General features: G+C 39.7%; 1 protein-coding gene across 1 annotated transcript in view; it reads left to right on the top strand.

Annotated features, from left to right (window-relative positions):
* Positions 1 to 27,475, top strand: part of unc5a (unc-5 netrin receptor A) — an 863,267-nt gene that overhangs the window by 781,258 nt on the left and 54,534 nt on the right. Inside the window, exons 9-10 of the mRNA XM_039774735.1 lie at positions 1,238 to 1,406; positions 11,596 to 11,829. Coding sequence (XP_039630669.1) covers positions 1,238 to 1,406; positions 11,596 to 11,829 — 403 coding nt within the window. The remainder of the gene's footprint in view (positions 1 to 1,237; positions 1,407 to 11,595; positions 11,830 to 27,475) is intronic.

Genomic DNA, 27,475 nt, shown 5'->3' with positions numbered 1-27,475 from the left:
AGAAATAAACACTTGAAATGTATCACTCTGTGTGTAATGAATCTATATTTGAGTTTTACATTTTTAATTGAATTAGTGAAATAAATTAACATTTCGATGATATTCAAATTTTTTGAGATGCTCCTGTAAGTAAGTCTGGTGGGTGCAGTGTCATAATGTTTATTTAGTATTTCCCTTACACATCACTAGTCAGTCAAACAGAATCCATTTCAAAATTCAAGTCACAGGCTACTATACTTACATGCTTCTGAAGATGGCAGTGATGAGAAGAATCTGTGCCTGTGCCAGCTAAAATGTTTAATTACATAATAAGCTTCATTGAAAGCTGTTGTCTATAACTGATGTCAGTTGTGCTGATATTATGATTATTTATAAAGCATGTAAGTAATGTATTCTTTTTGCATGTACCTTCTCACAAACATACAAATGTGCATGTATTAAGAATATAAAAATATATTTGAACAGCTTGCGATATAATGTATTCAATAAAAGTTATAAGCCTTTTTAATGTGACCTAAACCAAGCACAACTACAATATCATATATCAAGATTGTTACTAGTTACCACTAATAAGGTATTGTTACGTCCTGACGTAATTAGTACAATATTAATAGACTCTTAATACCTGTTTATAAAGGAAGCCTTAAGTTAAGTGTTCCCACATCCATATCTTGAGGCACTGGGAGCTGCAGACATAACTTAAAACAAGGAGTATTCCTGCTTATTCAATGCAGCTGTTGACAACAAACAGAATCATGGGTAAAATAGGAGTACTATTATGTGAAAATGTCAAAATAATCATTACTCTAAAGAATGAAAACTGAAACGTCATTTGCATTTGGAAGGATGATTTCAGTTGTGTTTAAAAATATGTGAAGGGAAACAAAGAACTAGGAGAGTTTTATCATTTCTTCTTCCTTTGCACCTTTGTCTGTATTTTACAAATGGAGCAGCATACAGTATGTAACATCAGAGGAGGGACTAATTGAATTCTGCAGATGCCGGACCAGGTTTTGATGAAAACTCACTGCAGCTTTACCCCCTGCTTTTCTTTTTTTAAATTGGTTTGTCTGTATTATATGTGAGCTCTGTCTCTCCTGCCTGTGCTTTAAAGCTCTCTCTGGTAATTGTGTTGCAAATAGCACTCCACCACAATGAAATGGGGTGAAAAAAAGGAAACTGAATGCCAGTTTTTCCTGGTTAATTGCATTTTTCTTTGTGTTATTTCCCAATTGAGGTTACCTCTAGCTGGCTGCCAGACCCTGCTGACCCCCATTGTCAGCTGTGGCCCACCTGGCGTGGTACTGACCCGTCCTGTAATCCTCAGTATGGACCACTGTGCAGAGATCAACCCTGAAAACTGGGCCATCAAACTGAAAAAGCAGTCCTATGAGGGCACGTGGGAGGTAAGCCAGTCTGACTGTGAATGTATGGTATGGAGAAATGAGCACTTAGGCAGAATAAGTATATAGAGATGGATGTGTGTCAACTTAACGCCATTTACACTAAATATTTTGCTTTGTGTGTGTACTGATTTCTTTGAAAAATTCATAAATTATGCCCCCAAATCAAAATGTATTTCAAACCTGGGTGCCTCTTCACTGAATCTATTCAAATTGAACTTTTTGTGGAAATCAATTTAAATTAAATGTGTGCTGCGGGTGGCCAGTGTGTTATAATTCTGGGGGGAAACTGCTGGGGTGTTCTCATAGTGTAGTGGCCAGCAGATTAACCTAAACATGGGTCAGGATGGTATGCCTGATTGACAGCGACACACAAGTACACAGAGTGCTGCGTTCCAGTCTCGGGAAGGTCCTTCCTGCATTCATAAAAGCCTGAGATATTTCAAGAATACAGGTGGACAGAGTAAGCAGTAACCCCATGTGGAGGATAGTGGCTGGTCTTTGGTGGATCACAGAGAGAGACCACAACCGTGAGAGGGATGGTTTGACATCTTGACCGTGCTGTGTGATGGGAGAACCGTGTAAGAGTAGCCATGTCAGGTTTGTGTCTTTTAATTTATGAGACATTTTCTGTGGCCCATCACAGCAGGAATGGGCTTTTAAAGGTTTTTAAACTGTACGAGGTATGGGGGGGATGATTTATTATCCTTAAATAAAGACACCCATTGTTTAGCTTAACTGCTATTCTGTGTGCCTCAGTCTTTCCATCTCGGTTTTCTTCACAATGATAATAATGAAACATTTTGAGACCCCATATTTTTTTCGTTACTTAGTCTGTTTATATACAACATATTGTTATTTCTGCCTGTGTCTGGAGCTGGCAGGTCGCTCCATACATCTTTATTAACAGACTCATGGTTGTGTTCAATATTAGATCAGATTAGATTAGACTCAACTTTATTGTCATTGAAAGCAGTACAAGTACCATCACAAAGAAGTATGATTTTGCATCTTGCATCCAGAAATACAAATAGTAGTTAATTGCAAGTAATCTGATAAATATAAATATATGCAACAGTGAGGGATTTGTATAGACAAGAGTAAGCCAAATATATATATACAGAATAATTAGTGAGAGTTAAAATATGAATATGAATATACAGAGTCCAAGGGTGTACATGTATGGTTTTATGGTGAGGTGGGAAGGGTGGAAGTGGCCTAGTGATTGGATTTTGACTTCAGTAGGGTAATGGCTACAGGGTAGCAACTGTACTTGAGCCTGCTGGTACTGGTATGTAAGCTCCCATACCATCTCTCAGAAGGGAAAAGTGTAAACAGACCATGGTTGTGTTGTGTTTGGGTCCTGATGATGAAACATGGCCTTCTCAGGCATTGTGTGTGCTGGAGGTCTTCAATGGCAGGTAGTGTGGCACCGATGAGGCACTCTGGGCAGTTTTTAGCACCCACTGCAGAGACTTCTACTCTGAGAGCGTTCAATTACCACACCATACTGTGATACAGGTGGTCAGAATGCTCTTGTTGTTGCGGTAGAAGTTAACTAGCATCTGCCAAGATCATTGGACTTTTCGCAGCCACCGCAAAAATTAGTGTGCCCTTTTGACTGTGACATAAGTGTCAAGGGACCATGAAATATCCTCAGAAAAGTAAATACCCAGGAATATAAAGCTGGAGGCACACTCAATCACAGTCCCACTGATGAAGATGGGGGTTTGCCTTTTACCTTTGGACTTCCTGTAATCCACAATGAGCTGTTCGGTTTTCATGTCGTTCTAGGCCAGGATATTGTTGGAGTACCACTTCAGCAGGTACAGGACCTCCTCTCTGTAAGTTGACCATATTGTTGTTACTGATGAGCCCTACTATCATGATGTCATCAGCAAATGATTGTGTTAGATCCCTGTATGGGGACACAGTCATAAGTGAGTAGGGAGTAAAGCAGGGTGCCCAGCGGATCATGGTGGAGGATGTGTAGTTGTCTATTCTAACAGGTCTCTTGGTCAAGAAATCCAGAAATCATTTACATGAGGGAGATGGTAAAGCCAAGCTCATTGAACTTTGTGACCATCTTGGAGATGATAGTAGTAAATGCTAAAATAAAGTCAATGAGCAGCATCTTCACATAGGTGCCACAGTTGTCCAGATGGGTCAGGGAAGTGCCATAGAAATAACATGTTTGCGTGACCTGTTTGGAAAATATGCAAACTAATGAGGATCCATTGTGGTGGGTGGGCATGCTTTAAAGTGTATTAGGACCACCTTTTCAAAGCACCACTTAATAATGGAAAGTAGGAAAGAAGCCTTTATTGCCATTGTACCAGTACAATAAAATTGTAAAAGCTAGTAGTGTGAACATTGAGTGGCCAGGATGGGAAGGGTCTTTACTGATTTTCCTGGCACAGTTGAGGCATTGGGCACTGAAAATATCTTCCAGGGAGGACAGAGAGAAGCTAAAGATTTTCTCTGCCATGAATATTACCCTTGGTGGAGCTTTCCCTTCTGCTGCTGTACAGCCAGCATATCATGTTGAGATGCAGCATGATAAAACACTCAATGATAAAACACTCAATGGTTCAGAGGTAGAAGGTCAACAGCAGTTTCCCCTTCGTTTCTACATTCAGGAGAAGTTTCAGGAAATGCAGTCACTGCTGGGACTTTTTGACCACCTCCAGAGTTTTTGCTGCCCAGGACAGGCCCTCAGAAATGTAAGTTCCCAGGAACTTAAAGTAGGTGACCTTCTTCATCAGGCCCTCATTGATGTATAGAGGTGCAGGCTCTGCTCTATGCCTCCTGAAGTCAATGTCCATCAGTTTAGTTATGTGGGTGTCCCTGTATGCTGACTCATCATCACCAGTTATGAGACCTATCAATGTGAAGTCATCAGCAAATGTGATAATAGTGTTGCTGGAGTAATTAGATGTATAGCCATAAGGGCATAGAGAGGTGGGCTTAGTACACAACCCTGAGGGGAGCCGGTGCTAAGTGTGAAGGTGGAGGAGCTGTGGGGGCCAATTCTAACTGTTTGTGGACGGCCAGTGAGGAAATCCTTTTTTCAAGCGGAAGAAGAGGGAAAAGTTCAGGTGCAGCTTATCAATTACTATGCTAGCATGACTGCATTAAACGGCAAGTTAATAATCGATAAATAGCATCCTTACATAGGTCCCCGAGTGTTCCAGATGGCTCATCACTGTACGGAGGGCTGTATTGATGGTGTCTACCATGCATCTATTTGATCTATAAGCAAACTGGTGAAGGTCAAAGGTGGGAGGGAGGCTTGCTTTAATATCCTGAGCAGCAAGTCTTTCAAAACATTTCATGAGTATTGAATGAGGTGAGTGCAAATGGGTAGAGGTCATTAAAGCCCACTTCAGAGGACTGCTTTGAGACTGGCGCAAAGGTTGTCAAGTAAACCAGGAACCAATTGAAAATATCAATGAAGACACCTACAAAATCTCGTAGTACTTGGCCATGGATGCCATCAAGGCCAGCATCCATTCATTCCCTTAGTGTAACACACATATCAGTGGTGGAGCATATAAGAGGCTACTCATAAGAGGGTGACTTTGTTTAAATGAGTATTTCCTTAATGCCCTTATGAAAATGAGCAGAGACATTGTTAAACTCATCAGATAGGGATGCCCAGCTGGTAGAGAGGGCTGTGTTATTGGGTTTATATAGTTTATAATAATCTGCCTGTCCTGCTACATGCAATCCATTTTCTAACCTGATCATCCAGTTCAGGGTCACAGAAAGCCAGGCAGCTTAAAGCAGGGACAAACTCTGGCCAGGATTCAGTGTGCTCAAGGCCACGTTTACACATACAACCAGACTCACCCATACTGCAAAAATACAGTTAAACTGTTTGACCTAGCATTTATGTGTGCATTATTGTATAGTAGGCACTATACCAACATCTACATGAACATCTATCAAGAATGCCAATATTATGGTAGAAATATCTTTGGGATAAGAAAACTGTCATATCTGAAGAAACAAATACACTGACATGCGCAGATTCCATCAAGGCATTCAGAATTCATTACGGCATTCAAGAACTGTGAGTCAACAGTACAGACCACTGTGCCACCAAGCCTGCCCCCATGCACTGGATACATTATGTCTGATGTAGAGTGTAACAGACATATACTGAATGCTAAAGTGTCTGTTGATATTGCAATACCGTTTGAGGTGCAAACAGACATACATAGACAATGCTAATGCGCCTTCACCTGCATAGGGCTATTTTTTAATTAGTTAATAAGCTCTGTACAGACACATCCTGTACATAGACACAGACTATACAATAAATATAATATTTATTAATATACAATATGTTGTTTATAACACATACAGTATATGTGTAATAGACAGTATAACAGAATATGTAGTACAACATACCATTAAGATTTTGCTAAGTGCAGCTTGGATAAGTGTGCCATGCTTTATAACATGTACTGTATAACAATGTTATGAAAGCCTAACAGAGGTCACTTGAGTGCAAGTTAGTAGACATGCTGGTCTGGATGTTAAAAGCAAATGAATATGTACTCTTCATAATATTTAAATTAGGTGTCCTTCCATCAATTTTGCACATTCTCCATTATAATATTGTATTAAATCAGGAAGCCATCCTAACTGGAGCAAGGCACAAACCAACCATGGATGAAACTGCAAGCCATCAGAGGGCACATTCACAAACACACCCACATTCTCTTTAGAGTCACCAGTCAGCATAACATACATGCCTTGGGGGTGGGCAGGATGTGTATAATGGAGGTCAATGTGTAGTGTTTATATAGGAATACTGTGTAGATGTAGGCAATGCCCTCTACAGACTGGAATGGCCAAAAATGATGGTTCCTCCTTTCCAAATGCGAGCCCTCTATAGTTCTAAAGTAAAATTGGTAAATCTGTAACTAGAATGTTGAATATTTGGTATGGAAACAATAAAAACCACTATAAGTAGAAAAAGTGTCAAATCTGCCATATCTAAAGGGCATTACAAGGGCACACAAATGACCTTTGAAGTCCTTTTGGCTACTTGCTTTACTTTAAAGTGTCACCCTCCATAAAGGTTTAGTCTTTTGAAAAATATGGAGCAAGAATTCAACTTTAGAGATAAAATGGCTCCTGAAAATAATGTTATTAGATAGGAGGTTTGTGCTTGATGTTCTCTTCATCAGCCTGAGCCATAAATTGGACTTAAAATAAAATTGTTAACATAGGTCATTTTACTGATCAAAATTCTAGAAATATTGTGATATCTAACAATGTGTCTCTTTTTTCATTTAAAATGTACATTTACTGTCCTTCAGCACACATGTCTGTGGTTGAGGTCCCTCTAGGTTATTGAAATGGCTCTGCCTTCTTTTCTCATAAAACATTGATGGCATGGGTGGCCTAATTTACTTGTGTAATTTAATTGTGTACAATAAGCATGCTGTTTTTTATAAAGTAGATAGAAAGAAATCCTTTCCTAATAAGGTTTAAAGGAATAAAGTAGACATTTGATCACAGATTGATTAAAGACACCCATGTTCAATCAACTAGAAAGCACAATCGCAGCAAGAAGAAAGTGGGCTTTGCCCTTAGGCTCGTGTATCCCCTCTTGTGCTTGGCTCTACTTCATTAAACTGTCAAAGGAACCATTAGTGTTCAGGTTTGGAAGCCTAGCGGCTCTCTGATATTCCTGGTACAATTTAAGATGTTTTTAGGAGCACGGTTCAAGAAAAGAAATTGATCAGAAAAAATGTTTTATGTGTTTTAGTAAGGACTTTTCCACTCACTGGCAACTAAAGGGACCACCCCTGAATAAGAGACCCATCCATTGTAGGGTACACCAACAAAGACGCTCACAGTCACCTAAACAAAGCAAATTTAGAGTCACATGCCATTTACAGGATGTGGAAAGCTGCAATATCTCAAGAAAAACCAGAGAGAGAATGCACATACTGCACACACAGTTGGCGGGCTGGGAATCAAATCCATTTCCTCATATCAATGAAAAAGCAGTGCTCACCACATACAATATACCTAAAGAACTGTTCTTCTGTAAACTGATTAGAAATAAGGTGTAGATGAAATGCTAAGAGTCTAACCATGATTTGATCCCTTAAGGATGAGCCACATTTCTTCTTGTCTTGCTCTATCCCTTCACACCAGTCATTTGCCACAGCAGCCTTATCAGAGTATTAGTAGCCAGCCAGGGGGCTTATGGAAGCTAAGCATGATTTTTGGGTCAGGAGGGAAAAATGTGATTCTCAGTTATTCACTTCCGCATAATTTCCATATTCTCCATTACCACCAAGCTGTTGTCCTGTTGTGATTTTATGCAGTTATTTGCAGTTTGGCAGTTGGTGGTCTTTCCAGTGCTCATACTTATTTGGTAATATCTGTCTAATAGATAGATAGATAGATAGATAGATAGATAGATAGATAGATAGATAGATAGATAGATAGATAGATAGATAGATAGATAGATAGATAGATAGATAGATAGATAGATAGATTTTTATATTACATGCAATATGGTAGAGAGGGGCTGCTAAGGCAATGGAAGACTCATGTGAGGCTAGTAAAACCCCTCCAGGCAAACAGAGATACAGAACCTGAACGAAGAAGTGCTCTGTTACTCAAATGACTGACAGAGGTGGCAGCTTTAAGTCTACCTTGGAAGCCAAACCCTCCAGAGATCACTTAGTGCAGTGACATCAGATGCTATCAGTGGGTACTCTAATTTGGTGACCCTAGAGCTGTAAATGGCAGACTCTGCCTCCACTGGTCATTCTGAGTCTTGACCCAGAAGTGGCTCTGGGGTGGTATGGGGTGGAATGGCACATATTAGTAGTAAAATTAGTCTGAAGGAGATATGAGGTGAAGGCTCACTGGGAATGTCTGCACATGTAATAAGGGACTAAGGTGGGATCTGAGAGATAGATATCCATCCATCCTCTAACCCGCTGAATCTGAATACAGGGTCACGGGAGTCTGCTGGAGCCAATCCCAGCCAACACAGGAACCAATCCTGGGCAGGGTGCCAACCCATCGCAGGACACACACAAACGGGCCAATTTAGAATCGCCAATCCACCTAACCTGCATGTCTTTGGATTGTGGGAGGAAACTGGAGCGCCTGGAGGAAACTCACGCAGACACAGGGAGAACATGCAAACTCCACACAGGGAGGACCCGGGAAGCGAACCCGGGTCTCCTAACTGCAAGGCAGCAGCGCTACCACCGCACCACCGTGCCGCCCTTAGATAGACAGATAGATACTGGAATTTCAATCTGCTTTAAAAGTCAACAAAGCATCAGTAATTTGAGTGTTTTTATTCATGGCATGCCTTGTTTTCCAATTTTAAAACAACATGACCCAGCAAAAAATTTTCTAAGTAGAGATTCTTTTTGTTTTTTTCTACAGATGACTATCCATCCATCCATTATTCAACCAACTATATCCTAACTACAGGGTCACGGGGGTCTGCTGGACCCAATCCCAGCCAACACAGGGCGTAAGGCAGGAAACAAATCCCGGGCAGGGCGCCAGCCCACCGCAGCAGATGACTATCCCCAACATAAAAATTATTTCTGAAATACAGCCTCAAGTTTCCAAATCAATAAATAAAGAAATCTAAATATTGGCAGCAGTCTATTGCAATGTAGATAAACATTTTCTTGTTGATTACAGAAGGGACAGTTATAAACAGCACTGAAAACAATAGGTTTTTGTTTAACAAAAGAATTAGTGGCAACTGCAACAAGCATTTTTCACTGTACGTTCCCAATTATTTATTCCTATAGGGAATTTATAGAAAATTCTCCATTTTAGAGTACTTGTATCACATTTTAGAGTACTTGTATCATCTACCTTCAAACAATTCCTCCAGGGTTCATCTGGCATTTCTTTCAAATGGATCAAATGAGACACTTTAAACATAAGTCATAGAAATTCTTCTTCCTAATAAGATAATAGATATGCGAGGAGATCTCCATGCTCATGTACAGTATGGCCATTTTCTTAATCTTGAGAATGAGTAACTTTTATACAGCTACCTGCTTTAATTCTAGACAATTTGTTGACATAAATCTAGTCAAGGAATTTCAGGCAACAGTTCAAACCAAACTCAAGAAGTGTAGCAAGACGCCTAAGCCGCCTGTAGCTGCGTTTATGCAAAATCACCAAAATTCTGCAGCTTTTAGTTTGCTTCATAGGATTCTGGCAAAAGTGTGACACGTGTTGAAATAATTCCACAGACCAAATATCTTCGTTTTAAAGGTTTTAGTAAAAGTTCAAAGCAAAACAGTTCACCCAAAAAATAATGAAAAGTTTGGTGTTGCAAATAAAGAAAAGTTCGTGTTTAAAGAAAATCCTGTTTAAGGCTACTTATCTTGTTTCATGTCTCTACGTTTGGTCATACAATCGAACCATTTCAGAAAACTGTATGCCAATCCCATTTGCAAACTGCAAATGTGTCTAATAGTCCATGCTGGCAATGAGACGATTTTCCAGCTGGCTTAATCTGTCTCTGTGTTACAGGTATAGCCAAGAAGGTTCTATTTCTCATTAACTTTCAGGGGGTAAATGGCTATACCATAATCTATAGCTAGGAGAAAATGACCTTCTATTCAAATTAAGCAAACACTTACTGTACATGAATTTAACTTTAAGCATTCATTTTCTAAAATTGTAGTGCCTGCAAGGCAGTAAGGTCAGTCCCAACACTTAAGATTGTGGATGTCAGTCCAACCTCAGATTCATGGTGTGACCCTGACCACGTCTAATGATTCTTTTAGACTCAGATTGTACAAATTCTGTTACATTGCACTATACTGGACTTGTCATGGCTATGGGTATTGTGTGTGAGTGCTAGAGAAGAGAATGTCGCTAAAATTCTCCCAGTGAAGTGTTTTTGGTAGGTCTATTCTTGTGCCTGTGGAGACAAATAGGGAAGTCCACAAAAACTCCAGTTTGCAGATAAAAAAAACATTTTGTATAATAGTCTACACTTTTCAAGCTAAAGCAATATATTTATAGTGAGATGTAGTTCTTATTTTGTCTCTCACTGCCAGGAACATTTCTGCTGCCCGTTTTTGTCTTTCCTTCTGTCTGTGCATTCACTGCGGGTGTATAAATTAGAAATATGTGTGTATAACATCTATTATCTTATAGCACTAACCAAAGCTGAAGACCATTATATTCTGTGAGAATAAAAAATACATACTTTTTAATAAAACGTTGTATAGATTTATCTAGAAATTATAGACAAATACCTATCAAAGGTTGCTATACAGAATATAAATTGAAATAAATACTTCAAAATAAGGCATCATCACTTCATGATGCTTTTTTCTGAAGTGTATTTTTACATTTTGTCTCCAGGCAGTGTAACGTCTGTCAAGTCCAAAGGCTGTGAGGCATTTGTCAAATGTGGTGCACACAGTTACTCAGGCTCATTACTTAAATAATACAACATCAGTGTCAATACCTGATGATTTGTTACAATTAGTTATTTCCATTCATTCATTTACATGGCCCACTTGTTATCTGGTCTTAGTCACCAGCCAAACAATGGCAATTGTTAAGGTGCACTCGCACATAAAAGCATGCTTTGCCAGCTCAGTGTCATCATATCAACCTAATATCATGCCTTTTCAATGGTAGAAGCAACTCAGATTCCCTGCATTTCTCATTTTGCAATTAAAATTAACTGTAATAGTAAAGGCTTGTGTAAAAAAAAGCAAACATTATCTAGGTGACATTTGGGAAAAAAAGAACTTACATCATTGACTGCATAGATTTATGGGCCCAATGGTTTTGCTTTAGTAGAGGATGAGAATGCGGTATTAAGAAAGGCAGTAAAATGAACTCCATTTTAAAGATTTCACATTTTCATTTAAATCAGTAACAAGCTGGACTGTCCAGCTCTCCCCCGTTCTTAGTGCTGTTTACTGTTCATATGGCACCATAGTGGCCAGGCCTGCTCTTCTTGTTCATATTATTAAAGGCTTTATGAATACATCTGTGATGTGGTTGCCTAAAAATATGAAATATTTTCAAAATGTGCTGGCTTCAGAATAGCAGTGCAACAAAGTGATTCAGCCTTGTCCATACATTAAGAAGCTGGGTAGGATTGGGGTGATCTTCTGCTAATTCTATTGCTTTTCTGTGTCCACAGGATGTGCTACAGGTTGGTGAAGAGTTGCCTTCTGATTCTTACTATTGCCAGCTGGAGGCAGACAAGTGCCGGATCTTCATGGAGCAGTTAGGTCGCTTTACTCTGGTGGGGGAGTCACTCAGTATGGCTGCCACCAAGCGCCTGAAGCTCATCCTGTTTGCACCAGTGTGTTGCTCCACCCTTGAGTATAGTATCAGAGTTTACTGCATGGATGACACACAAGATGTCTTCAAGGTGAGTCTGATAAGATACCAGTATACCAGCACTCAGTATGGCTCTTTTGTCTTGAATGAAAGAAAGGGCAGATTTTAAAAGGCAAGCTCGAGACCTGGAAATAAAGCCAAAAATCTTTAATCCAAAAAGTCAGACAAACCAAGAAGGCCAAGGAGCCAGGATAGCTAATCCTAAAAACTAACTACAACCAAAGTTTAAAAAAATAACCAAAAAATCCTAATTTCTCCTAAATTGCTAGCACCAAAAAGGTGACATTTTATGCAGAAATGTAGACAAGGAATGTTGTCTGTTGCCATTCTTTAACAATCACCAGCAATTAATGTCACATCATTGCTACAACAAAAACATCCGTGACAACTACACTGTGTGCACAATTATTAGGCAAGTGAGTATTTTGACCATATCATCATTTTTATGCGTATATTCCAACTCCAAGCTGTATTAACTTGAATGCTTATTGGATTTAAGCACATCAGGTGATGTGTATTTGTGTAATGAGGGAGGTGGTGGCCTAAGGAGATCAACACCCTATATCAAGGTGTGCAGAATTATTAGGCAGCTAGTTTTCCTCAGGCAAAATGGGCCAAAAAAGAGATTTAACTGACTCTGAAAAGTCAAAAATTGTAAAAAATCTTTCAGAGGGATGCAGCACTTTTGGAATTGCTAAGATATTGGTGTGTGATCACAGAACCATCAAACATTTTGTTGCAAATAGTCAACAGGGTCGCAAGAAACGTGTTGAGAACAAAAGACGCAAATTAGCTGCCAAAGATTTGAGAAGAAACAAACGTGAAGCTACCAGGAAACCCATTATCCTCCAGTACTTTCATATTCCAGAGCTGCAACCTACCTGGAGTGCCCAGAAGTACAAGGTGTTCAGTGCTCAAAGACATGGCCAAGGTAAGGGGGGCTGAAACCCAACCACCACTGAACAAGAAACATAAGTTGAAACGTCAAAACTGGGCCAAGAAATATCTGAAGACAGATTTTTTTCAAAGGTTTTATGGACCGATGAGATGAGAGTGACTCTTGATGGACCAGATGGATGGACCTGTGGATCAGTAATGGGCACAGAGCTCCACTCCAACGTGGAGGTGGGGTACTGGTATGAGCTGGTATTTTTAAAGATGAGCTAGTTGGACCTTTTGCATTGAAGATGAACTCAAAATCAACTCCCAAACCTACTGCCAGTTTTTCGAAGACACTTTCTTCAAACAGTGATACAGGAAAAAGACCATGATTTTTATGCAGGCCAATGCTCCATCACTTGCATCGAAGTTCTCCACTGCGTGGCCAGCCAGTAAAGGCCTTAAAGATGAAGGAATAATGACATGGCCCCCCTTCCTCATCTGACCTAAACCCTATCGAGAACTTGTGGGCACTTCTTAAACGCTAGATTTACGGGGGAGAAAAACAATACACCTCTCTGAAGAGTGTCTGGGAGGCTGTAGTCACTGCTCCACAAAAAGCTGATCGTCAACAGATCAAGAAACTGACAGACTCCATGAATGGAAAGGCTTATGACTGTTATTGGAAAGAAGGGTGGCTATATTGGTCATTGATTGATTGATTTATTTTTTTTGAAATGTCAGAGATGTTTATTTGTAAATTTTGAGGTGTTTGTTTATTATTCTCACTATAACAGATGAAAATAAACAAGTGAGATGGGAAAATTTTCATTTTTCCTTTAGTTGCATAATAAATCTGCACACTAATAGTTGCCTAATAATTGTGCGCACATATGTATTCCCCTGATGATGTTCACACTCACATTTCCGTTGTGAAACATTCAGGTTTCAGGTTTATTAACATTTTGGATTGACTGATAGCACTGTGTTTGTTCCATATTAAAATTAATACTCAAAAATACAACTTGCCTAATAATTGTGCACACAGTGTATTAAAGCAGCAAAACAGCGGTGGCAGCCACAACCCCAAAGGAATCACAAAATGAAGGCATGGAAACCTCATAAACAAACAAAAAATACTTTTCAAAATAGTAAAACAGAGATTAAACCACAAAAAATGCTTAAAAGTATTCCCCAGTGTACAAAAAGTGTGACAATGGGTCAGTGAAGGCATTGAAATAAACATTAAAGTAAATGCTGAAGTAGAATACATTTTATGTGTAAGATCAGCAAAATCATGTGCTTCCATATCTCAATAGCCAGAGCATCTCAAAACAAATGTATTCAACCATTCAACCAGCTTTAAAGATTTATTTTATTAAGGAGCAAGCCTAGAATGTTCTTGTGCTGAGACAATAAGAAAGTGGTTAGTGTTATAATGCAATAGTTAGTAATTCATGTTTTATTTTGCTGGGCCACTACTAAGAACTTAACGCTTTTTTGGAGCCCAAAACATTTAAAAAGAAGTGGGAAAAAATTCTAATGCATTGGGAGTTAAGCCCCTCTGTCTTATTGGTGGGGTCAGCCTATCTGGTCTTCACAAGTACCTGTCTGTGATGGTCTAAACATGAAAGTGCAAGAGCGCTTGGGTCAGCTTGTTGGAGTTCTAGTTGTACTTGCCCAGGACTTCTACACAGCATGTGGAACACTGGAGGCACTTCCCAACCAGGGTTTAAATGCTTCTACTGGTCATAGGCAAGATAATCTTGAAGTATGGGGTTGAGACTGTGGTAAGGGTTAACCTTGTGAGAAGAAGACACTCCTGTGAAAAAAAGTGTGTGAGTGGAAAGAAAGTAAACAGATAGTGCTTTGTGTATGAGTGTGTACATAGGGCAAGCCACCTCATAAGGTAGTCAAAGACAATCATATTTATAGTGAAATTACAGTACAAGAAATGTGAAAGAGACGAAGATGAGGGACCCCATTTAATAAGCAAGTGAATATGTCAAAAATCACTGCAACAAAGTTAGGCTGCAGCACCCTCTTGTGCCACCACATTGTAATAACAAGGACAGGCCTGCAGGAGTGTCATCCTCTTCTTGCCAGGATGGCATCCTGCTGCAGGTGAAGGGCTTTACCCTTCTTGGTTTGAAGGAGCAGGGTCAGAGGGAAGTAACCATAGACTTCTTCCTTTTACTGAGGGAAACAGAAACCATGTGAACAACTGCTCCAATCCACTTCTACTAACCCGGTGCACCCTTAAAGGGGTTACTGTAAGTGACTCACCGAGCTTTCATGTGTAACAATAAGTCGGCCAGTATGCACCAGTGTTTATGATTTTGACTTTTGTTTTCTTCATGAGGTATTAACTATTGCTTATAATAAAACCTTTTCTGGTTATTTTGTCCACTTGTCTATATATATAAAATCCAACATCTGTATGTGTGTATGTCTGGTCGTTTTTCACAAGAGAACTACTTCATTGATTTAGATCGGGTTTTTTTCTATAATTTGCTTAAACATTTCGTTTGATTTTGCGACTTCTCTCATCTCACTAAGAATCATAGCTGTCTTGCAGGAATGATATATTCTCGCTAATCCGAGACAGAGGCTGCAGGCTGAGGGGACGGGGGAAGCGTGACGTCAAGAGTGGGGAGCCAGGCAGGGCCCTCCTCACTGTCCTGTTTCACTATTATGAGGGAGGGCACAACTAGTTTGATATAACTGGCTCCTTGCCTTCAGGCAAAACGTCCTTACACAACAAGAAAACCAAAAAGAGAACACAATAGTGAGAGGAAGAAGACACCCTTAGGGCCGGTTTATACTTCACGATCAGAACGCATACGTGCCCGCATCATGGCTGCCACACGTTCCCAGCATTCATTTCACATGTACTCTGAGTAGATCCTCAGAAATTAACACAACACGTGTGCAAGTTGCAGTACCAGCAAAAAGTCGAGGGGCGCAGTGTGCTAAAAGTTGGAACGTGACATCAGAGACTCTGTTTACTATCTACATTCGACAGAAAGCCTCTATGCGGATCCTACGGGATCGATGTGCGCGCTTCGATGTTTGATGAATGGTTTGATGTGGTGTAGCAAAATTCCGACATACAGATGCATTCGTGGTGCTTTTATATTTAAGCGTCCCATATTCCCGATCGTAATGACACGATACATTTTAAAAGTCTCCAATACCATCTTTTGTGCCGTCTTTTTTTTGCAACTTCACAACAGCAACATAATGCACAGTGCTGTATTTGAGCCACAGAGAAAAAAAATTAAAGACATGGTGAAAACGTGTATTTTGCGATTAAAGTGGAAATTTCGACTTTAATCTCAAAATGTCCACTTTAACCTCATAGTTTACTTTATTACTAAAGCAGACCATCGTAAATGTCATCCCAGTTTTTAATCGCTACGAGCTTCTTGGACCTGACAGCAGCGGCAAGTAGCAATAGATCACCACACAGAACAAACTAAATGTATGATATTCCAACTCTCTGCTCATTTAGAATCCTTAGATTTATACTTGATATCATTTTCATGATGTAATACAATAAAGTATGTATGTTACATTTTACAGATAAATTGTTAATTTCATTTAAATAATGAATACTGTTAATAATTACACACATGGGGGTGACACGGTGGCAGAGCGGTAGCACTGCTGTCTCGCAGGGAGTCACGTCGCTGATATTCCCTGCTTGGAGTTTACATGTTTTCCTGCTGGGTTTCCACATTGTGCTCCAGTTTCCTTCCAAAGACATGCAGATTTGGGGATTTGGTGCCGCTAAAATGACTCCAGTGTATGTGTGTGCTTGTATTCACCTTGTGATACCCCGTCCAGGGATTGTTTCTACCTCATGTCCAATGCTTGCTGGAATAGACACATCCCTGGATTGATGGATTTAATCATTAAACATCCTTTTCAGAAATATTGTGGTAAGGTGTCATCGGAATTTAATGGGTATTCCAGGCAATTCACAACACAGAGAAGCCAAACCTATTCTCACCATGATAATATCTCGCACTGCCACCTGGTGGATTCCTCCAGATTTACGTAAAATATGAGCACAAGTATAAACAGCAAAACACTAGCTTAGCCGGAGCGTCCCCTGCAGCATGCATCGCGTCGTGTGAAGTATAACCCCGACCTTATAGTGCCACCTTAGAGTCAGGATGTCTACCTTTAAATTTAAACTGTTGGTTTATACACTGAAGGAGTAATACAATAAACAGTAGGGAATGTTTACATCCTCTCCAGAATTTATGTAAGGATTTTCTTGCATGCTTTTCTGTTCTGCATTCTTTATCAACCACTTTTCTTTTTTGCTGTTTTGGGCTTGAATTGACTTTTTACATTTGTGCTACTACATTTACTGTATTATTGGCCAGTTTTCTCTCTGGACCTCTAAAAGTTGGTTGACCTTTACACTAGGTCTGATATGTGAAGAAATCTTTTAGTGGTGGTTCACCAGAGAAGGAAACCTTTATGGAATAGTGGAAACCCCTGCAAGTATTAATTTTGATGAATTTAGTCAGTTACCCATCTCTGCCCTCCAGCCTGCTACCTCCATTTTGGCACAGAAAGACTCCAGTTAATCGCTTATGGTCTACTTGCTTATGTTATTCAGAATAGCAGTGGGAATAGCTCTCATTATCTAATTTCAATCTTGGGCGTTGATTCATTTTCATTAAAGACAAGAAGGAACGACTTCTTATAGCATAGATGTTATGTGCTTGTCACCAGGCATATAGCTTGAAATAAGCAACTCTAAATGCCATTGGTTTTTAAGTCTTGAAATGCTTCCAGTTTGTAGAGTGTTTGGTGCAGTCTTTTCTGTCTCATTTTGGTAGGGTTTAAACCCTTGTGAACACCGTATCCCATAATTAAGAGAGAGGGCAGTTAAGCGACGTCCCAAGATTATGGAAACCAAATGCAAAAAAGTTATAAACTCATGTGGGCCTACTGTCAAAACTATGCAACACTCTAATAATGAATTCATACACGTTTTTGTTACCTGGAATGATGGCAAGCAGTCACAGATAACAAAGAGGTGTTTTCAATATGAAAACTAATTACACAGAAGGGAAGGTTGAATAATAAAGAACACAAAGTAGAAAAGAGTTAGTTAAAGCAACTGCTTCTCCCAGCCCACCTAAAGAAGGTTTGAGCCCCTTTCAACCTGGTGGGGTGGGTCACCCAATTTTCTGCCTCTCTAAATGGCCCTTGAGCAATGCCCTTAACCAGTAATTGCTGAGCACTTTGAGTAGTGAGAAAAGCACCATATAAATGCAAAGAATTATTATTATTAATACTATAAAACACTCCATTTTTCCTCTTTCTCTTTGTCTCCTTCTTTCTGGCCTCTGTCCCTCCATCAGTAAAGTTTCACTCCTTGCTATTCTAGACTCAGTGAGACAATGCTAACCCTCATAGCAAAGAGCCCTTCTGACAAACCTCAGAATGATTTCCTGGGTCAGGGTGGTCCTTGTTTGTCTGTTGGTACACCAATCTGGAGCCCACCTTTATCATTCTCAAAATCCTTTTTATAATCCTTAAATGACTGGGTCTCAATGGCAACTTCTCAGCTACCTGTCACCCAGGAGGTCATATTGCCGTTAGTCCTCCATGGCCTTATTCTGTTTCTAGGTAGACGGCCATTAGCTTAGAGTTACAGTCCTCTAACAACAGCCTCCATTCTTTGACTCTAGAACCAGTACCTTTCCTCTACACATGATGGCGTCTTCCAACTCTAGCTACTGTATTTTCACACTGGCATGCTAAGCTGCTCTTGGCCTGCCAGTGTGTGTCTGGGGATTTCATTGGGAATTTTCTTCAGTCATCTGCATGCTGCCCTTGACCTTGTTATCCTCTTCCCACTCAGTCACTGCTTCACATATAATAAGGCTGAACCGATTCTTGATTATTTTATTACAAAGCAGATGATGAGATGAAAATGATTGTTTTGAATATAATATACTTAGTAATATACTTTAGAAGACACCATGTTACTCACAAAGGTCAACTATACAGGCCAGGGTTTGTTTAGGAATTGCCTCAGTTTTAGCTGGTGAATGTATGCTTTATATAGAACCATTCATAATATTGTAACATGTGAGTCCCTATCTTGCATCCCAAAGCATGAGGCTGAGTCTCAGTACTTTAGCGAAACCAGCTTTTTTTGCTTGAAACAAGAGTAACATGGTAATTTACCACTCTCCTATACACAGACAGACCAATCAGGCAGGGCCGTGGCCAAGTAATCCTGTTCCCTGCATTTATAATGTTCCTTGCATCAGCCATCAACAACAGGCACTTATAGCACGAATGTGATTGGCTCAGATTTGTTTCTGCTGCGAGTTGCTACAGCGCTGGGAGCCTGCGGTTGCCCTGGCAACAGATAGGCTGTTCTCCACAGATGCAGCGATCGCGCTTCGGGACACTCTTCGGCGTGTCGTCTCATTGAGGGGAGTCCCAGAAGAGTTTAGAAACCTTACAAATAGACAACGTCACAAAGGAGATACGTTTCAGATGATATTACATGTAAGTTTGTGCAGCATGCTTTAGGGTGAACACTACCAAAATGCTCTAAAAGTAAGACTTGGTTTGTATCCTGGGAGCCCAAAAAAATGCAATGACTTGACCAAAGTCAGTCGGACAGTAACCAGGCTTGAACTTGTAACAGTGTGTTTTTCAGTTCAAAACCATTATACAACAAGGAAGGGGCCATTCTTATATTGTGCATTTTTACACAATATATCATCAAAATGATATGTGGCTAGGAACAGATGAGTAATTCTCAGTCCTTCACTTTTACCCTCTTGCTTTTCCTTTTAAATATTATATTAACCTTTTAAACTTAGCTTATTTATGTCTATTTTCTGCCACTTTGATGTAACTGGCTATAACCTGATCATTCTACACTAAATATTCATCTCCTACTTCTTAGAGTAAGGGTCAGACATTTCTCTTTCAGAATTCTTATATTTGGAGAACTAGATATAGTGGCTGGAGGCCCGTGCAGGGTGATGAGTGCAGAAGTAACAGTTATGTATATAGTTTTAAGCATGTTCAATAATTAAGTTCAGTAGTCGCTGTTGCCTGCGTCGAGAAAACGTTGTCTGTCAGGTTTTCTTCCCTTGCAGGGTGCTACATAGTTATGTTGTACACATGTGTTACAGTAGAATAAGTTGCAAAATTCTGTCATGTTTTTACCAAAAATGCACTTTTAATGTTGTTCTTATTTCTATAAGAATTGGAATAAGCTTCCAAATACTAAACCAGTATCAGTGAATGTGTCAGGAACATCCACAAAATATGTAGTGAAATATCTACAAGCAATATTTCTTGTTTTACTGCTCTGAAGCAGTACATAAAACAGGATTGTTTTCCTCCGCTTTTACTGTTTTCAAGTAAGTATCCATAGCACACTGTACATGTCTTTTATTGAAGATCCATGGCCTATGTATCATTTTGAAGGGTAGATCTTAGCCTGTCAGAATATATATAGTTGGTAAAAAAAATGAGACTGTGTATCCACATTACAACATCTGGAATAGCTGGAAGATTAAAAACGTCTTTAGAAAAAAATAATAAAATAAAAAAAAAAATAAAAAGTGGAATGTGGTGTCATTTAAAAGACCCCTCACATTTAGTAGATAGTACTTCATCTGTCGAATTGCATACAATTGAATCAGAATTGTTCAAAAAAACCATTTTGGGGGCAGGTGTTGCTATGATGCGGCAATGTGGGGCCATCTTTGAGGGAAGAAAGAAAAACATTGCAGGGTGGTAGCAGGGTTTGCAATTCAGCATAGTTATGGCAAAACACTGTTCTTTAATTATAGCAATGAGGAAATGAAGGATTTTATGCTATTTGTAAAAGAACTTGCACTATTTTCCAGTCCCGCCAATGGATCCAAAACAATGGGTCTGGGTTTAAAGGGTTAAAGTAAACCCATAATGAAGAACACACGTATGTTTGAATTTGACCGAGTTAAATGCTGAGCTGCTGGTTTCTTTGTCATTTGTGTCTCATTGTTAATTGGCAGCTGTTTAAGAAAATAGAAGCAATTAAAAAACAGAGAATGCAGCTGTTTAAGACTGAAAGAAGCAATTAAGGCCTGGAAATCCTAACAAGCAAGTTAACTAAAATGAAGAACATAACTGCTTTAGCATCAATAATTGTCTTCTAATCAGGAAATTAACTTGGGCAAAAACCATAGTGGCCGTCCAGAACCAAACTTGAGGGCCCCTGCACTAAGATATACTGTCTATCGACATGTTCATATAGGTTATCCCTGATATGAACCTTTTGAAGTAATATTTAAAGGGTTGGCATGACAGTGCTATGTTTAATGCTGCTGCCTAGAGTGATAAGAATACACAGGAGACATCGAAGGTTTGGGGCAGCCACCCATATAATATGCCCTGGCTGCAAATGGGTAATTTGCGTAGAGTTGTGTTCGGTACAAAGTCCAAAACAGAACTGATTTAAAGTTGCCAAGATGGCGGCTTTAAAGGCAAAGATCAAAACTGACATCATCATGGACGACCAGAACCAGAATTACGTCATCATGACCGTCGGAACTGGAAGTGACATCATCATGGGCGCCGGAACCTGAAGTGACGTCATCATGGGCGCTGGAATCCGGCGGGATATCCTGTGAATGGTCAGCAGAGGATTAAGAGAAAGTCAGTGCACCTCGCCACCCCTCTGGTCTGGCATGGAATTATCACTATTCAGACCCATTAGCTGCCTCCCATTTGCACTTGTGTGACACTAGTGACTCCGGGGACCTGAGATCAGATAGACCCCCACACTTTGTTCTTGGAGTTTGCATGTTCTTCCATATCAATGTGAGTCTTCCCTATATGCTTTGGTTCCTGCCAAAATATACGTGTTAGTTTATATGGCGCAGTGTGTGTATGTGTACGTGTACCTTGTGGTTTACGATTGTCAGCTGCTGCCCAGTGCTACCTCAAGAGGCTCTGGTTTTACACAAACACAAGCTCAAAAAATGAATAAATAGGTGGATTTTAGGATAGTATACTTTCACAACAATACCATTTACTGATAGGGGTTTTAAATCAGATTTTAAGACAATGACATTACCAAAATGTAAGCCCTTTCAAGCAAGCAAAAGCTTAAAAGAATACTTATTAAAACACACTGGCCTCTACAAAGGGAGTCTCTGAAGCCACCTGGTGACCAGAGGCCCACTTTTAGAGAAAGGTCTGTCAGTTTTTCTTATTTTATATACCAATCTTTCTCCCATTCAGGGCTAAAAGAAACAGTCATGGCTGGGGTGTCACTAATACCCACAAATAAAATCATTTTAGAGTATTCAGTGAACTGACCAATCCACGTCAGTATACATGAAGCCCTCAGAGAGGGAGACCAGTTTGGAATTAATAATTAATTTTTAAAAAATGTAGATTTTCTTTGTTAATCCCCAAGAGGAAACTGTCTTTTCTGCCCAGTGAAGGCTGGGTGGTCTCATGGCTTCGGGACCCCTGCAGATTTTTTTTTCTCCAGCCCCTGGAGTTTTTTTGTTTTTTTCCTGTCCTCCTGGCCATTGAACCTTACTTTATTCTTTGTTACTTAGTGTTGCCTAATCTTATTTTTATATTTTTCTTTTTTCTTTCTTCATCTTGTAAACCATTTTGAGCTGCATCATTTGTATGAAAACATGCTATATAAATAAATAAATAAAATGTTTTTGATTCTGCATACCCTTTGGTGGTCAGAGAGCAGGGTCAGCTATTATATACTGTAGCTCACCTGAAAATTGCTCCAGGGACGCTGTACAATGAATCCAAGCACAACATAACATTTGCAAACTCACATACATGCAATCTACACACAGACAACAAACAAGCATGGCATCTGAAGCCAGAAGCCTTTACACCACCTTAAGCACAAGCACTATGAGGAAAAATGCATTCATTATACACGTTCAATTTATAATATCTTCTCGCTGCAACTGCCAAAACACTTTTGGAAGGGAAAAGGTGAGAAGTTAGGAAAAAATGAATGAATATTACAACATACAGCAATCATGACATTCCACGCCCCACTACACACAAACCCAGGGGCCTCTTGTGTACACTGCCATTCCAACTAAGCTAGATGGTTCCTACTTCCAATTCTGCAATTTCTACACTGATTCACTTTGTGTATTTCTGTCTTCTGTTTTCACAAAATATAGTCATCTCAGTGTCTGAAAGTGAAATCCAGGCTCCTCCACATGTGATGTGCTTAATTTTAAGATTAGTTAGAAAGACAGAGGACAAGCCTCTGTGCATACAGTGCATGTCAGTTGAACAAATGCGAGGCAGGCAAGGGAGGAAATTTGTGCTACGGAAGAGTGTCAAAAGCCCACTTGAAGACTCAATAGACTGGAAAATCAAACCCCCCCCCCAACACAAGGGTCAGTCCATTAGTAGATTTTATAATAGTAAGTGCAAATATGGGCATCAATCGAAATAAAACAATTTCATACTTGGAAGAACTTGCCTTTCTCATCCTGACAGATAAGTAGCTTTTAGCACCTGCTGCACACATATAGGATGGCAGAAAGGCCCTCACAATCGAGACAACTTCATACGTTGTAATAAAACGTGCCACTAGGCATGTCAGCCACTTACGATCCCAGCATTATGAATTGCGGCTGGGGTCAGCTTACCATCATGGAATGTTCAGCCCATTTGCGTTTCTCATAAAATCTACATACAGAGAATTTCTTTATTTCATGCAGTTTTATTTAACTATCCAGAGCAAATCGCAAACAACAATTGTTCTTATATTTCTAGAGCTGGAGCCGGAAATAGCTATTTTGATTTCCTTGGCCCAATTAACAAGATGCAAGTGAGGCTGATTTTATCAAAGACGATGCAGTGAAGCTCTTTGTGTCGCTGTCTGTGTTAGCCTGGCTGATTGTGCTGCTTGTATCAGTCAAAGAGCATGGTGGGAATCCCACTAATGAAAGTCACTTTACATGCTAGTTTAATAAAAGAGTGATTTTTTTTCCCCCAAAGTAGATTTTCCTGACTGCAGTAATTCCCTAGGGATGAGGTACAAATTCTCTGATGACATTTCAGGCATTACTGATATCCTCAGAGCTAATATTTCCCTGTTCTCCAAGGAATCACTAGATTGCCTCAAACAGCACATACCTGGGGAAAGAGCGTTATATGACAACAAAAGTTATTTTCTGGAAAATTAAATTTCAGAAGAAGAACTGCAGATTCAATTTGGCCCAAAATTCACTGCAGCAAGCAACAAAAACAGAAGGATTTCAAATCAGACAGTAAAGCAACATGAAGAGCCATACCTGCAGCCATCGTGCTCTCTTTTTTTATTATTTATTTCTGTTCTTGCTCTCTAATGAGAAGGCTTGTCTCATTAAATCTCTCCTTTTGCCATTTTAAAGGTCGCACCATAGGTATGAGACAGAGCACTGCTTTAATCGCCACGTCAGGTTTATTTTTAATTGTATTTATTCACTTGACCTAATTTCTCTAAGCATACGGGTTACTTCAGTGTTTCACAAGTGTTGCAACAGGTTCAACAAAAGAGGTGTGAAGTCTAAAAAAGACGGAACAGAAAATAAGTTGATGGGAAAGAAGCTTAAAATGTAACTTACAATATTAACATCACACAACATTCTCAAAGCCACTTAATCCAATTAAGGTTTATAGAGACTGTAGCAGTAGGGGGCGCTAGTGCTCCCTTCAATCCTCAGGTACCACTCCAGACGTCGGATAAAAGTCCAAGACTTCTTTATTGTTATCACTAACGTGCACAAAGCACTCTCCACACTATTCATTCACTAAATTAACACAATAACACTCTCCTCCTCGCCCAGACACTTTGCCCCTCTACCTCCCAGCTCAGCTCAGTGTCTGGACTGGCCCATAGTCCTTTTATAGCCCCTGACCTGGAGGTGTTCCTGCCCAATTAGTCCACAGTTCTTTATTACTTCCGGGTCAGGGTAAACAGTCCTTTTTTTCAACCCGGGAGCACGTTGTTCCTTCCTGTCACGTGACCGTGACGTACTCCCGGGTTATAGGGCACACATGAGCTAACGAGCCCCCCTACAGCGACTCTCGGTGGCCCCCATGGTATCCAGCAGGGCTGTGTAAAAACACTACATAGTCCATGAGGCCCTGCTGGAACTCGGGGCACGATCCTGCTGTCGGGAGAGCTCCTCCTGGCGGCCTGGGGGTGAGGGCTGGAACACAAAGCCGGCAGTCCTCCACAAGACATAGAGGCCATCGCGATTGTATTAAGTGCAAAGTAAGAAACTGTCCGGGTCAGGATGTCAGTCTATTGCATGGCCCACTTGCACACACTCACACTCATCCATTTTGGAACTGGCAATTAACGTTACCTACACGTGTGGGAGGAAAACTGGAGTCCCTGGATGTAAACCCATGTTGATGCAAGGAGGTATATGACAAGACAAGGAGTGGAGTCCCTGTGCCCATTACTGACAACCAAACCAATAGGCACTTTCACAGAATTAACTAATGACACATTGACAAGTAAACCTGCTTCCACTACTATTCCTAAAATCAGTTTCAGCAGTGTAAGAAATAATGTTGAAAAGCACTGCAAAATGAAAGCATTAGCATTAGAATTTTTGTGCAAGAATTCCTTCATAATTACCAAGGTATGTTTGTTAACTTATTTAATGCTGGGATGCAAACAGTTTTAGGTAACGAGTTTTCATATTTAATGTTAGCTCGCTCAGTTTTGACAGATATCTGTACATGGTAATATAGAACAAATAAGGTAAAGTAGCTGTCATCTTTTAAATTGACCATGTTTATGTTTTCATATTGACCATTTATCTTGGTATGGTTGCAAAGGGTTTGTCATGTTTGCTGTAAATTGCTTGTAATTCAGTGTCAGATGTAGTCAATGCCAAGGTGTCAGCTAGAGGCTACAAATCAATCAGGAAGAACAACAAGCCCCATTTACCTTAGGATATCTTTTTAAAAAATGCCCTGTCAACTTGTGAAATGCAAACTTTTATGCTGTTATGTTTAACAGGTTTATTCAGGTTGCATATAAATGTAGTCACAGTAGACACTATGGTATTATTGAGTTCTGCAATGCAACATTTAAACATGCAGATTCATATTTTAGGTCAGAAAAAAAAATAATTTAATGACACCACAGTTCCTTTAAGTATATTAACCAGGTGCTGGTACCCTCATATAGTCCTACTCCATTGTGACGGGACCTGGTGGGCGTTTTCGGTGTGCATGCACTCCGAGATAAGCATTTGCTCCTTGAAAAGCCGATTTTCATGTTGGTAGAACACCAAAGTTAATCTAGCAACCAGTAATAACTTTAATTAGGTGGGAAAGCAATGCAGTCACTACTTTTTAAATCTTCTGACATGTTATCCTACTTTATTAGGTTGTCCTGCCATTAAAAACTGCTTGATTCACACTGATACAATTACTTTTTGTTACAATGAAACTTTTAGATTTAATCAATAATATGAAAAAGTTGCTTTATTGTGACAAAAACAGTTTTTTATGGTGAAGTTGTATCAGTTGTGCCTGTAGAAATCAAGAGAACGCAAGCACAGATACTGAAGGAAGGCTGGCTCAATATGTAAAATATGATGTTAGAACAGCTGCTGCAATAATGCATACTGTCACGGCATAAAACAGAGTTTAGCCCTCCGCCACTTTTGATTGCTTGGATCTATGTTCTTCTCTGTGTTTCAACAGTGGGAAAAGCAGTTATGGAGGTTTTTAGTTAGAACTTGCACACAGGTGGACACTACAGAAGTTCTTCTTGTGTTATTTCACCATTTTTTTGGATAACCAGAAGAACATTTGTCCATTGGCTATGTCCGAAGAAAAATCAGTATGAAACGGTCGATACAGTACTTCTAAATCACACTTTAGTGATGCAGTAAGAACTTATTTAACAGATATTACAATACAGTACTAACAATTATACTGTAAAATAATATAGAAACAAGTAAATTAACTTATATAATATAAGTTATGTACACAAATAAATGTAAATTAAAATGAACAGGAAATTGGATAGAATTAGCAACTTCAACAATAATTAATTGAACACTGAATACCTTGGGTCAAATGGAGTCAGAAGCTTGAATAGACAGATGGATTGGGGTGGCTTAATGTCTGTAAGCTATGACCTTCACAAATCTATTTTGTGTCTTCCTCTTCATCACCAAGCATACACTAAGGCAGAGCAAACAAGCTGTCAGTATAATTACTTACAAATGTCTTTGAGTAAATGTGTGTGCACATGCTTGAGTGTGTGTCTGTGTGTGCATTCATAAATATTTAAGTAAACTGTGTACAGTGATCCCTTGCTGTATCGCGCTTTGACTTTCGCGGTTTTGCTCTATCGCGGATTTTATATGTAAGCATATGTAAATGTATATTGCGGATTTTTCGCTGATTCGCGGATTTCTGCGGACAATGTGTCTTTTAATTTATGGTACATGCTTCCTCAGTTTGTTTGCCCAGTTGATTTAATACAAGGGACGCTATTGGCGGATGGCTTAGAAGCTACCCAATCACAGCACGTATTACATATTAACTAAAACTCCTCAATGCTATAAGATATGCCTCCTGCGCGGTGCTCGATTGTTTGCTTGTCTCTGCCTCTATCTCACCCTCTCTGACATTCTCTGCGCCTGACGGAGGGGGTGTGAGCAGAGTTGCTGCTTGCACAGAAGCTGTTTGCCTAGTGGATACGGACGCTCCTCTAAGAAATGCCGCTTTATCGA

The sequence above is a fragment of the Polypterus senegalus genome, chromosome 13, assembly GCF_016835505.1.
Source record: "Polypterus senegalus isolate Bchr_013 chromosome 13, ASM1683550v1, whole genome shotgun sequence".
Classification (NCBI taxonomy): domain Eukaryota; kingdom Metazoa; phylum Chordata; class Cladistia; order Polypteriformes; family Polypteridae; genus Polypterus; species Polypterus senegalus.
This window is presented reverse-complemented; position numbering and strand designations above follow the sequence as displayed.